This window comes from Oreochromis niloticus, linkage group LG12 (genome assembly GCF_001858045.2).
Source record: "Oreochromis niloticus isolate F11D_XX linkage group LG12, O_niloticus_UMD_NMBU, whole genome shotgun sequence".
NCBI classification, from domain to species: Eukaryota; Metazoa; Chordata; class Actinopteri; order Cichliformes; family Cichlidae; genus Oreochromis; species Oreochromis niloticus.
The window spans coordinates 22,864,401-22,877,711 of NC_031977.2; the positions used below are offsets into that span (position 1 = coordinate 22,864,401).

General features: G+C 42.5%; 1 protein-coding gene across 4 annotated transcripts in view; it reads right to left on the reverse strand.

The window, feature by feature from the left end:
* Positions 1–224: 224 nt before the first annotated feature.
* Positions 225–13,311, reverse strand: part of ptch1 (patched 1) — a 50,912-nt gene continuing 37,825 nt past the window's right edge. For 3 of the 4 annotated variants that reach the window (XM_025897046.1, XM_013271894.3, XM_025897047.1), the window contains 8 exons: positions 11,939–12,122; positions 10,001–10,281; positions 7,788–7,925; positions 7,489–7,631; positions 4,130–4,229; positions 3,665–4,018; positions 3,004–3,532; positions 225–2,889 (listed from right to left, as the gene is read on the reverse strand). In XM_025897046.1, the coding sequence (XP_025752831.1) occupies positions 3,005–3,532; positions 3,665–4,018; positions 4,130–4,229; positions 7,489–7,631; positions 7,788–7,925; positions 10,001–10,281; positions 11,939–12,122 (1,728 nt within the window). In that variant the 3' untranslated portion in view covers positions 225–2,889; position 3,004. Of the gene's footprint in view, positions 2,890–3,003; positions 3,533–3,664; positions 4,019–4,129; positions 4,230–4,650; positions 4,687–7,488; positions 7,632–7,787; positions 7,926–10,000; positions 10,282–11,938; positions 12,123–13,311 lie in introns of those variants that run through there. The other variant, XR_003213224.1, reaches the window with a different exon arrangement.

Here is a 13,311-nt window from a genome sequence, read left to right on the forward strand (position 1 = left end):
TATTGTAACTACAACCAATTTCCTTGCAGTCTATAAAGCTGTCAATCAAAATCATGCAGAATAAGGAGCGGAGTGGAGGTGGTTGGGGCTACTGGGGAAGGGCTGCAGGCCTCCAGACCAGATGTCAGAGTTTAAAACTGCAGGACGTGTCAGAGGGAGGAGAAAGGGATGGAAGAAGATCATGTTTATCTGGAGAAGAATCAACTCGCACTCAGACCAAAGCAATCGTTTTAAGTTTCCATTTATTAAAGTTATGAACAAAAAGACAAATAAGTTATATTTTTATTTGTTAGAAATCTATCAGTGTTTGAACATTAATATTTAGAGAGCTAGTACAATTTCTACTTTCATGACTAGCTTTCGACAAACCCATAGAAACAGCTGATCGGAACATAATACTGAAGGGGAGGTGTCAATGTTGTCTAACAAGACAGTTAGCAATGAAAGTGTGCACCTTAAGGCTTTTTTTCTGTTATGGTATATCATTACATATAAACTCTTTAAAAATATACTTCTGTCAAATAACTTGACAACTACTATGTACACTACAAAAATAAATTTTCATATAAATAAATTATATGGCATACATTTATCTTTGTAACTGAAAACAGCATACATCCACGCCAACCGAGACCAGAAAGACAGTCTGGAAGAACCAAATTTTTTTTCCTTTTAAAATCCTCTAAGAGCTATGATGAGACCTGTAGTGTAAAATGTTATATACTCTTTTTTTCCTATTTAACATTAGTAAGCACTTTATACAGATCAAAATCCATTAATGTAAAAACATTAAACTGTAATAGTGTTTTTTTCAATAGACATAAAAATCCCTGCATTTGTTATCCACATCACAACAATAATGAAAGAAAAAAAACACATTTTTTATATTACAAAAATATAAATATCGCAATTGACTGAAAAACAAACAAAAAACATTTAAAATGAATAAAATAGTTGCCAGCTATGATTCTCTCCGCTACTGCCAATGTGACACTGGGAGAAAACAGAACAAAAAACATAAAAAACAAAACAAAGAGAACAACCACCTATTTCATGCAAGCAGCTGATGTAACAGGACGAGAAAAACTGCAAAGATTTCTGGGAGAAGCTACAAGTGTGTAACAGGATATGAGTGTAAAGGTTTTGAGGAGGGTACTCACGGGGTGCCAAAGGGGAATGGGGAGTCGATGGGTACGCATGCAGGTATAAAATGGCCATTGGTGGTGGAGTGAGGGGCTGGCGGTGTAAACTCTGACCCCTGAGGCTCTGTGCTGTGTAATGCAGCATTTTGAGGGGAGACGTCCAATTAGTGTTGTGGCATTTAGCTGTGGATGTTTTGTGAGATGAGGACAGTGGAGACAGCTGTTGCCAAACTGGAGCCAGCTCTCTTTACTGTTACTACATTGAGCATAAGATGATGGACCCTCACACATACACGAACGATTATACACACATGCACATTGTAACACACATGGAGCGCATTGTCAGGCCATATAGGGCTTAGCCCTTAGCAGGCTGCATGGGCTTAGCTTACTGGATGGACAGAAAGAGCTACTTTCGGCAAGATATTCCTGTGAGTAAAGTTTAAATGCAGTCAAGTGCCTTGTTTAATCGGGTCATACAGTATACAGTCTGATTTTTTAGCTTATCCACTAGACACAACCACTTAGGGCGCAGAGTTAGCACCCTGTGTTAACCCTGTTCCAGAATCAGTAACATGAATGTCCCTGTAAAGGTAGAGTGAGTTTTTGAGGTGGGTTTACTGCTCATAAGTCAGTATATAAGACGGAACCTGTTTTGAGCCTGCTAGGGTTAAACAATACATAACCTCATACAGTAAAATACAACCAGCTTAACAGACAGTGATACAAAGCTGAGAGCAGAAACAGGTTCCAATGCCGAGGTGATAAAAATAAACAAAATTAAAGAAAATTTAAAAAACAGCTTTTAAAATTCTTCATATCAGCTCATATTAAATAGCACGCATAGCGTGTCAAGTTAAACAGTAAATGTTTCATAACTACCACAGGTTTGTGATAAAATTAATAGTTTTACAAACGTACCTTTATACAATACTCACACACACGCACACACACGCACATATATATATATATATATATATACCATAGCTTTGTTTGATAATTCTAACACTTTCCCTCATGTTTTAAATGAGTTTAAATGTTAGTCAGTTCTGAGGATGTATCTGATGTGTAAGCCAGAAAATGATGACGCTGTTTCACATTATACAGCCCTACACACTCCTATTACACACACACACACACACCTACACACACACACACACACACACAGACAGATAGATCACTTCTTTTGTTTAAAGAGAGATTTGCATAGAGTTATAAATGTATATCACTTAAAAAATATTCTCAGCAGCAACAGTGAATGCTGACAGATGATTTTTGCCAAAATGAAGCTTTCTAATGGCACAGATCCACAGATAGGTCGACAGTAATCAGAGATCTATCTCTCTCGTGCACACACACACACACACACACACACACACACACACACACACACACACACACACACACCAACATAAACACACATGCATGCATGTACACACCACAAAAAATATGGCAGCCCCAGTCTGTTAACATGAGGAGTTGTACAGCTCCTAAAATTATACCTACTTTATGTTCATATTTACATATGTATACATCTTTTAAATATAGATAGAAATATCTAAGACAATAGTCCACTGGGTTACAGTAAGAATGAGCACCATTACGGGAACACTGGCAAGTTTCTCGCTGCTTAGCATTGGTGGTGAGCCAGCTTGGGCTATACTGGGCTGGGTTGGGCCAGACTGGGTCAGCTGCTCAGTAATACCGAAGAGTCCATCTTTGGCCATAGTACTTCTATTCTCCAGACCTGTAAACCAAAGCAGATTATACTGTCAGTGGTTTATGATGAAACAGACATTTATAAAAAAAAAAAAGGACAGTTGTGCTAAACGTCAAGCTCCTCAACTTGATAAGATCTCACCTCAGCTAGCCCGTCTGCCATTGTTGCTCTCAGCTGCCTCAAACTCCAAATCTTGGAGCTCCATGGACTCTACTTTGACTCCCCTGGTCCCTGTGTGGGTGTAGAGAGGCACATGTGGGTCCTGGAAGGCAGGCTCTGGCCCCTCTGTCCCTGATGGGCAGTAACTGTCTGTTGCAGTGTATCCTGGGTAAGTGGAAGCAGGGCTCTGGCTGGACAAGGGGGGTGGGTGAACTGCGACGGTGACTGAGGCCGATGCTGTCACCGTGGTGATGGGTTGGCCATATGGGGTAGGGTTGAGGTGTTGGTGCGGGAGGTGATGACTAGGTTGTGGGTTGTGGGAAGAGCGGCTTCTGTGGCCTGCTGAGTGTTCTCTATGGCTATGCGAGCCATAATGGCCCCCAGCCTCAGTAGCAGTTTCAAAAGCGTCCATGCGCGGCCGGGCTGGGGGCGGGCCCTGCCAGTGCACCTGGCTCTTGGGGTCCCTGCTGCTGTTTGGAGTAGTTCCATTCTGCGTCCCAGGATCACAACCCTGAGAGGAGACAAAATGTAAAACAGCAAGAACATCAAAAAATTATCTTTCCATTTCATAATGTGACAAGCAAGAGAAAATATGCAATCAAAAGAATCATGCAGGAGACACAATATGACATATTTCTCTTACCGAGGACACAGTATAGGCTGGAGGGTCAGGCTGTCTAGCTGAGCGCCGATGTCCTGATGCTCCCCTCCTCATCTCCTCTGTCCTGGCTCTACCCCTGCTGATCTGGAGGTGGTACTGCTGCTCGTCTGCTCGAGCTTGTCCTCTGTGTGAGTGCAGGTTGTAATTTTGCAGCTCCTGGCTGATACCGGATGCTGTGGTGTTTGAGCTGTACTCTGAGTCTGATGAGTCTGAAACTGCGCCAGAGGTGGTGGTGGCCGCAGTGGTGTGGTGAGGACGGACTGAGAAGTGGACCACATGAGGAGGGGCCTCTGGAGATGGGGTTGGTAACCGGCTGCGACCATCAACTGGTGATACCTGAGTGTTGAGTAGAGAGAGTTGTCTATAGTCTGGCTTTTGAATAAAAAAAAAAGTCACTAGTCCTGGTTGGGTTAGATTTTCTTGCATTTGCATTTTGTAAGATCTTACCTCTGGATAAGGTCCAAAGTATGATAGTAATACTGGGAGCAGGACTAATCCATTCAGTACCCCAAGAACTGTTAGGATGGCTAACACTGCAAAGAAGTACCTGTATTACAAAGAAAAAGTTCACAAAGGGAAATTAACTTTAATATCAGCTATAAACACAATGAGCAGAAAAATGCATGTAAAACACAACACTTTCCTGTGGCTTCCGCATCACACAACACAATAACATTTATTAAAAATAAAAGATTTAAGCAAAGTCACTCATACCAACACAGACACACAAGAAGTGAAATGAAGCAAGCTGAAGAAACAAAGAAAATACCTGCGCAAAACCACAGAGGTTTAGACGTGGGGAGACATGTGCAAGATCAACTATTACACATGCCCAAAATAATACTTTCACAAAGACACCCGCCACTCCCAAAACATACACAAACACACATGCACATATATATATATATAAACCCCCCACAGACAGGCTGGCATGCACTGCAGTCTTGAGGAGCAAAACCTAAATGTACCTTGTGCGTTTCTATGTCCTGCCAAAGAGGGTTAGTCTTAAAGAAGCCGCGTAGAGAAAAGAAAGGGGAAACATAATTAGCCAGAGCTGGTTAATTCAAAGGCACGGGGGGAAAGGAAAAAAGACAGGGGGAGGGGGTGGGGGGGTTAATGGGGGGTGAGGGTACTCTCTCTTGGGTGTGTGTGGTGTATAAGCAAACAAGGAGAAAACAAAGCAGTGAGGAATGTGAAGGGGGAGTGGTATAGGAGAGCAAAAGTGGGGAGGGTGACATTGGGGCATGGGGGGTGGGGGGTACAAGAGGACAGGGGCCTCTCTCTCTCTCTCTCTCTCCTCTCTAGCGCACCAAAAAAAAAAAAGAAAAAGAAAAAGAAAAGCGAGAAGCAAACAAATGAAGTGAAGGGTATAGAATTTAAACAATTTAGTCTAGGAAGAAGAGAAGGGGACCCTCAGCGCCACCCCTCCCTGGCCTCTCTCCCTCTCCTTTCTTTCTCCCTCTCTTCCTCGCTTTTTTCTCTCCCTTCCTTCCAGCTAAGCCCCTGTGAAATTCCCGGCCACTCCACAAGCCACTCCGTCTAATTAAATCTCCAATGTATCAGGTAAGACTCCCCAATCTCCACTCTAAATCTCCCTCTCTCACTAACCCTGCTTCCTTCATTATGGAAGCCCACCCCACACCCCCCACAGCCACCCATTGGCTTTCCACTGGAAGCTCTCAGGTATTCAGGGACACGCCATGAAGGCTTTTTCTTGACTCTTGACTATGTTCTTTGTTTGTGTGTGCACGGGTGGGTGTAAATAGGAGCTAACAAAGGTGTAGATGTGCCATGCAGCTGGGCCTCAGATTAAGTGCACATTCATAACTAATCCTTGTGTTGTGTTTTATTGATGTGTGCGTGTAGAGAATGAAGGGACACTGTGGAAAGGACTATCCACAAGTACGGAGCAAGGGTCCCTGTCTACACAGCAGGGGTGGCCTTTCATGCACAGTTCTAGAAAACTGAATTACAGTGAAACAGTCTCACCCTTTCAATTTGGTTTACTTGGAAAGTAACAGACATGCTAAGATGGAGTAAAAAAAACAAAACAAAAAAAAAACAATGCAAAGCCACCCAAAAGATGGATGAAGTGACTTGTAGAAATTCTGATACTGCAATGATGAGGCAGTGAGGCACAATCTATAGACAAGGGGCAAGAGAATCTGGTTTATTTTTGTAGTTAACTTGAAATACAAGTTCTGTTAACCAATTGCAGCGAGTCAGGATTTAGTTGCATAGAGATAAATAGTCTATGCAGGGAGCAAAAGAAGGACTGCATTTCCTAAATCGGATAATGATCAACTATGGTCCTAGGATGATTTTTTTTTTTAATATAGCTACCTAGAGCTAAAATAATAGTTTCATAACTATGGTTAGCATTTCCATACAAAGCATCAGGAGTAAAAGCCACGTCACCTTTGAAGAAACATGTGCACACATATGTACATGTGCACGCGTGCAGCCCACATACCAGGTTGCATGCCCCCGCCAGGCTGTTTAGAGTGAAAACATTCACAGGGCTGATGGGGAAAGTCAGGGAAGCATTTCTTTCAGCGCAAGCAGAAAAATATGAGCTGGGCCTGTTGTTATTGCACCGTCTTGGGGCGCTGCTTTGTTTGCTCAGACAACAGCAGAACCTTTAAATGGAGGCCCGAGACTGAGCCAGAAACCAGAGTACACCACTGGAGGTGCGGAGAGAAGGTCTATAGGCCTCTATAGTTTGTGTGCGTATGTTTGTATGTGTTTCTCTGAGTGTGTATCTGTGTGTGCTCTCACTGGCAGGCACACCATCATTGACCCCCATGATTACAGGGTCAGGGAGCAGGTTGGTGTGTCTATACGAGGGGGGAACTGTGTAACTGTGCGGATGTGCACAGATGAACGCTTGCAGATCACATGGAGTTCAGTGCTTCTAGCTCTCAAAGAAGCAGGCCAATTAAATCATACAGCTACCTCATCTGGCAGCAACCAAGAATGTGTGTACATATGGCCATGTAAAGACATAAGGTTGTTTAAATTACACACTGAAGTCTGGGGAAACTTCTCATAATACTGTAGGAGTTGAGAACATACAGAATCATTCATACTCCTCCCTTGAACGGCAGCTGGTCGCTACCTCTCTGTCTGACGCTTAAGAGGGTGCAAACACAAAAGCAGCCACCTGCACGGAGCTCCGGCAGTGTGTCGGTTTTAATTTCCACTTCTCCTGTCTTTGTACAACTGCTCTCTTGCCCCCCACTCTGTTACTCCTTTCCCTGCTTATAAATGTCTAGTGAGGGCAGTTAAACCAGTTGAGGGAGATTACAAAAGCCAGAGGTCTTTCCTGCTCTCCCTCACTCACTCTCTTTCACTTTGCTCCCCTCTGTCACTTCCCTTACAGCCTACTCCCCCCACCTATTTTTGACCTTTAATTTTCAACCCTTTCCCTGGTTTCCCATAAAATGCCAGGCATGACAGATATTAGGAGGAAGAAGAGGTAGATAAAAGAAAAGACAAAAAGGAAAGAGATTTTTGGTGAGGTTTCCTAGAGATCATCCCCCAGAAATAGATAAAAATATTAATGATAATAGGATTGCTAGTGGTAGTGAAAAATGGACGAGATTTAAAGAAGAGAAGCAAAAGAAGAAGAGAGCAGCTGTCATGCATGATCGGGGTCTGAGGTGGATTCCTGTGTGGTATACAGGTTGAGGCATGGTCTAAGAACATTATTTAAATATATATGATAACCTCTGTATGTGCAGATATGCGTGGTTTCAAGTTCAAATTAAAGCAGTGGTTTCTTGTGAGTTTGATTTTGTACTCACCTGACAATAAAGTCAAACTCAGAGCCTGCGAGCATCAGGACGCCTAATAATGTGGAAAAGGCGCCATCGAGCACCGGTGCAAACATGTGCTCCAATGCCAGCACTGCCCGCTTGTGACGATCCCCTATGGCTGTCAGGAATGCCTACAACACACGGAAAAAAACAAAAACCAATTTATGTCTTGTTCTCAAAAGGATAACTTGCTCCACAACCATCAGAGAGACCTGAATCCATCCAGCAATAGACCTCACCATTCCAGCAAGCAGCACTTATGATTAGAAAGCAAGAAATAAACTTACCAGGGCCACGTGGACAGTGAATTCCACTCCAATGCCCACAGAGGCGATGAGAATGACAACAGGGACGGCACTCAGCTTAATTCCCATCAGTCCCATGAAGCCAAACAGCTCCACAGTCATGAGAGAAAGCACCAACACCTGAAGAGAAAGCAGGAGTTTCTGTGAGAAATGTGGGTAGTTGTTCGATTTACATGAACCTTTAGTTACACTTGTGTAGTTAATAAACTCACAATTCATACAATTCTAAAACATTTTTACACATAGAAAGTGCCAGGTGTTACAAAAAGCCTGCACGACTCAATGCTTGCAACCGTTTTATGTTATTCAATATCCATTCAAATGGTTTCTGTAGGCTTTTCAGGACACATCGCCTTTTTTTCTTCGATGTTTGATTTTAAAAGATCCAAACAATACATTTAAAAGGGATAAGAAAATGCGAGCTAATTCAGAATTATAACGCACGTTTGCTAGGTGAAAGAGGTGAAACTTGTCTGTGAGCACAGTGTGTTTAATTACCACAAATGGAGTTATTCTACTTTATGGTGTATTATTATAGAAAGAACAAATCATTATTCCCTGCTTTAACTGTGTGAACTTCCATTTGACCTTAAATTTGACTGCATACAAGACAGATGAGGCAGAGAAATAACACATGAGGGTGATATGTGTGAGTATCTCTGCCTTATAAATGTGTTAAGCAGTAATCATACATGTGGGTGAAATGTGTGTGTTTGTGGAGGCTCCGGAGCAAAGCAGTACAGGAGCTGCTTTTATCAGCTGACAGGTGTCAGGTTACACGGGGGCTCAAATCCTTTGAAGAGGGTTAAGGTGGGCAGAGGAGGTAACTGTGTGTACGTGCACCTATAGGTGACCCAGCACAGAGTATGTGCATATCCACAAAGGGTATTTGTACTGTGTGGCGTGTCTGCCACTTTATTCTGAAGTGCATTTTGGGTGATCTAATTACAAGTGTGCAGATACTGTATATTAAAATAAAATAGTTTGAGGAAAAGATGTTACTAGATTTAACACATTTTCTTGCGTTATATTTACTACAACTAAAATTCTCTGTGTGAGGTATGCACCTGTGTTTTTGTTTCTTTTAAGCAACATTTTTCCTATAAATAATATAAAACATAAATCAGGGACACAGATTGAGATTACAAAGGATTGCTCTAAATGTACTGAGACCCATTCAGATTTTAAGTGTTAAGAGGAATCAAAATCAAGTGGCTTAAAAACTAACTGTATAAATCTAAACACAAGACATGATATTTACACAAAGCCTCTGTCTACATGATCATGGTGGATTTCAGGGCTTGAAGGCTTTGGGAGTTTGATGTTGTATGGCTGTCTGTGCTTTGGGCTTTGATAGAACTCTCTTATAACTGATGTTTTTATCTTACTAGTAAGGCCTGAAGAGGATGAACATGAAGTCCCCTCCTCCCTTGTTTCAAGGTTCGGGTGGCCTGGCCACTGCCGGTTGTAAAATACAACCCACTAGAGAGAAAAACCAGAGTACTCTTTGTACGTGTTTCCGTGTGAATTATCACCTGCGAGTTTAAACATTCATACTGTATGTGTGTGCAAGTATGTACATGCACAAGAGTGCTCAAAGTGTTTTTGAGAACTGGCTTGTGTATGCGAACGCATGTTTGCCAGTATCCTTGGAAACGTCTCGTCTGAGAGGAGCAAGAGTGGATGAATGTTAGAGATGGAAATAAAATCAAACATTTTATAGGTTTAGAGTGGGAGCCAGTTGCTGGGGCAACTTTTTGTCCTCTTCCCATTTATTTCAGAATTTGTGTCTGGGAGTGTTGGACTAGACTAAACAGACTGGTCCTAACAAAACAGCACAAGATAAACACTGGTGACTGGGGCTACGATAACACACACCAGCCCCTTCTCTTTTCCGACTCTCTCCTCCTGACATGCATTCTGGACCACACGCAAAAACCAGGAAATGACATGAAGAGAGGGAAAAAAATGGACTTTTAAATAACTGAAAGCTAAGATCTCTCTCTCTCTATGTCAAGCAGCCAAAAACCTTTTTAGAATCAGCAGACACATTTGTATCTTTCTCTAAAGTTATCTCTCAGAACATCTGCTGCAATCTATGGAGCTACGAGTGTTTCTCTGGGCATTGTCATACCACATATTTGTAGTTACTGCATTTGTCTCTGTGCATGTGGTGTGTTTTCTCCAACACTTACTATAATGCCAGCGGTCCAAGGGTTGAGCAGAAAAAGGGCACAGACGAGAAAGGTGCAGGCGAGCACCACACTGATGGACAGCAGAAGCCAGTGGCGTAGACTAACATACTGTTCCCAGAACAGGAAAGGGTAGCCGTTGGGGTAGGAGGGCAAGCCTTGTCGGCTGTAGTTGCTGCAGATGGCCCGTACGCTCTCGATGGCTTCCACAAACTGCGGCGTCTCCCGGAGCCCGTTGAGGTAGAAGGGGAACTGTGCGTATTCGATGGGCTCAGCAGCAGGGACTGGATGGAGAGAAAATCAGAGGAGGTTGATTTAATTGTTAGCAAAGCTGACCCCCTGACTTAGATTTTTCATTATATGACATATGCCATGAAGCAACTGGTGAAGTATTCTCTTTGGGGCCTTGGAAGCAAAGACCACAGATGATAAAGTTTCAAGACTGTTGACACTGACGAAGCAATCGGATAAATCAACAGTGGCTTCTGCAGATCACATTTGTCTATTCGGATTAATTCTCATTATATTCTGATCATTTTGCGTATCTGCAGAAATAATTGAGACTCTACATCCAAACCACGAATACCAATGCTTTCCCTCCCTAATGCAGCTCTGTTCCAAGAGAAGCTACGTTTGCAGACGTATGTGCATGTGTGCGTGTGTGTGTTCTGTGGGGGTGGCGGAGGAGAGTGAAACAGACCTCCATTGACTCAGTCCTGGCCAGCCTGTGGCCCAGCCTGGCTAATGAGGGCCTATCAGTTCCAGACACAGCAGACTGTCAGAGCTAACGTTGATTCAAGGTAATTACAATGTCAGAATCACTGCCATTACCACACCCTAATCTTAGCACCACCACGTAAGGCACAATATAAATGCGTGATCATGTATATATCTGCCTGTCACGATGCTATGGAGGCATAGTAGGTGCTGACGAAACATTTAGAATTAGCTTTGCAGTATCACTACAGCAGACCACACATCTGTCTACTGCCTATTTTTTATTTTATAGAACATGTTGTAGTATTGTCTCATGTTGCTTTGATTGTATTCATTTCATAGTAACTGTATGGTTAGATGGAAGAGCTTGCTAACATGGTATGGCCCATTATAGTCTCAACTATAAACTTCCATTAGAACACCTGCAGCTTTTGGCACACACAGATCTGCTCCAGGGGTCTCCCGCACAGCCAAACACTTCATGCAGCTTATCCAGTCACGTCCCCCCGCTGTCAAGGACTTCCTGCTTGTTATCCAATTGTGCTTCCAACCCAAACCCTGTCTCTCTCTCTCTTAATTATCCAATCATCCCCCTTCCTTGTCCTGTAACACCTTCTTACACCAAATCACAGGGTAGAGTCAAATAACAACGTAAGTATACTTTTTATGTGTGTGCGTGTGGTAGGGAAACGAGAACAGGGTGGGTGTTGTTTTTGGGGTCACTGAGTTTTAATAATGTGTGTATGTGTAATGCTAGAGCCCCATGGTAGTCGGGATTATAGCATTTACCACAGGCACTATTAGAAGAATAACAGCAAGTTGTGTCTTGGTCCTCGGGTTTGCAGAGTGAGCTCAGTCATGCACAAATACACACATATTGCAGTGGTACAGTAAAGTCTAATACCTCACTTAGAGCTAAAAAGGACCAATAACTCAAACCACAAGAGGTGAACGTTGCTTACATGCAGCCGCTGCCTTATGGAAACTGAAAAAGTTGCAGCCGAGACTCATAAACCTCACAAAAGTTAGGCATAAAATTTCAGTAAGCAGATAATAAATGCAGTATGTTTGGCCGTACCTTGTAGTAACATTTCAAATTAATGTGGAGCTGGATTACCGAACTTGTTGGAACTAAAAGCATTATTATTTCAAATTTCTTCCACTCTGTCGAACTGCTCAGTATTCAGCGGTAAATTAATGTGAACATAGGGCATGCAGACTTACTGCTGAGGCGTGTCTCGGGCATGGAGTCGGTAGGGTCGTGGAGCCACTCGGGAGGGTGTGGACGAATGTTAGCTTGTGAGGCAGCATAGGCCACAGGATCATTGCTGACCCAAGCTGTTAGGTAGATGTAAAAAGCTCCAGGGTTGATGATCCCATCTGCATCCACAAGCCTCTGGCGAGTCAGCTACAAAACCCACAAACAAGATGAATTAATGACCGTAATATTAGACTTATAGGTTTTGGTATAGCCTCTTAAACTACAATTTTCAAACACATAATTCATCGAATGCATTATGTCATTCGTCTGTCTACTACACCCAAGCAAACCTTCGAAATTTGAACTGAAATGGAATTATTAGAAAATGGAAAAAATTAAATTGAGGGGGGAAAAAAAGTAGAAAAAAATTGAAGTGCTTGCGGCTGTTAAGTACACGCTGGAAATGAAGGTATTGTAGAAATAAGGGATGTTTAACCATAACATTCTACAGGTGAGCTGACCACAGAAATGCTTATTTATACACACGCATGAGCGCAAGAGAACGGAGCAGCTTTCAAAATATGAGTCAAATATTAGCCCCTCTCTCTTTCCAACCAAAGAAAAACCAACAAGTCAGACACTGGTTGCCTTTCTGAACATTCCCGTACTTCTGATCACAGCTTCCCAGAATTATCATGCCACATTAAAACATGGAAAATGTTGAATCAGCTTCTCCCTTTACATATAGTAGATATTGGCTGGCCAACCTCAGACCCAACGTCCTGACCACTCTGAATAAATTTCTAAAGGAAGCCTTGCAACACTCTCCTGTCAAGAAGTAGCTGTTGCTGCTGCCTGTAGAACCAAGCAATCTGAGCAAGGAAGTTTTAATCAGGCATTCTGGTTATTTTAGAGCTGTGCAGGTTGTGTCTTGAGTTTCTGGAGTTGGGCACTCTCAGGTGAACAAAAACAAAAACATAAAAGTATTTTTCTTTCTAATTGGTCTTGTTAGGAGAATAAGTGCAATGATGGCATTGTTGACTGTGGTAAGGTGGCCCACCACTTTGGTCCAGGCTGAATATCTCAGAAACATAGTCAAGGCTCATTCATTCAAATAGTGAATCTGTGTGACTTTATGATCTACTGGATCATCCATCCATCCATCCATGGGAGAAGGGAGCAGGTAGTGTGGGAGTAGCCGGAGAGAACTCACACAGACAGAGGAAGAACATGAAAGGCCGCAGATTAGATTCGGACTCAGGACATAAAAATACAAAGATTGACGTTCCCCTCAGTAGAATTTGAATAATATGTTTATGTTTTATACAATGCTATTGTCAGGTTTGAATTGCAATTTTCTTATACTTTATTACCACAATACTGAAAAGCTAATTAC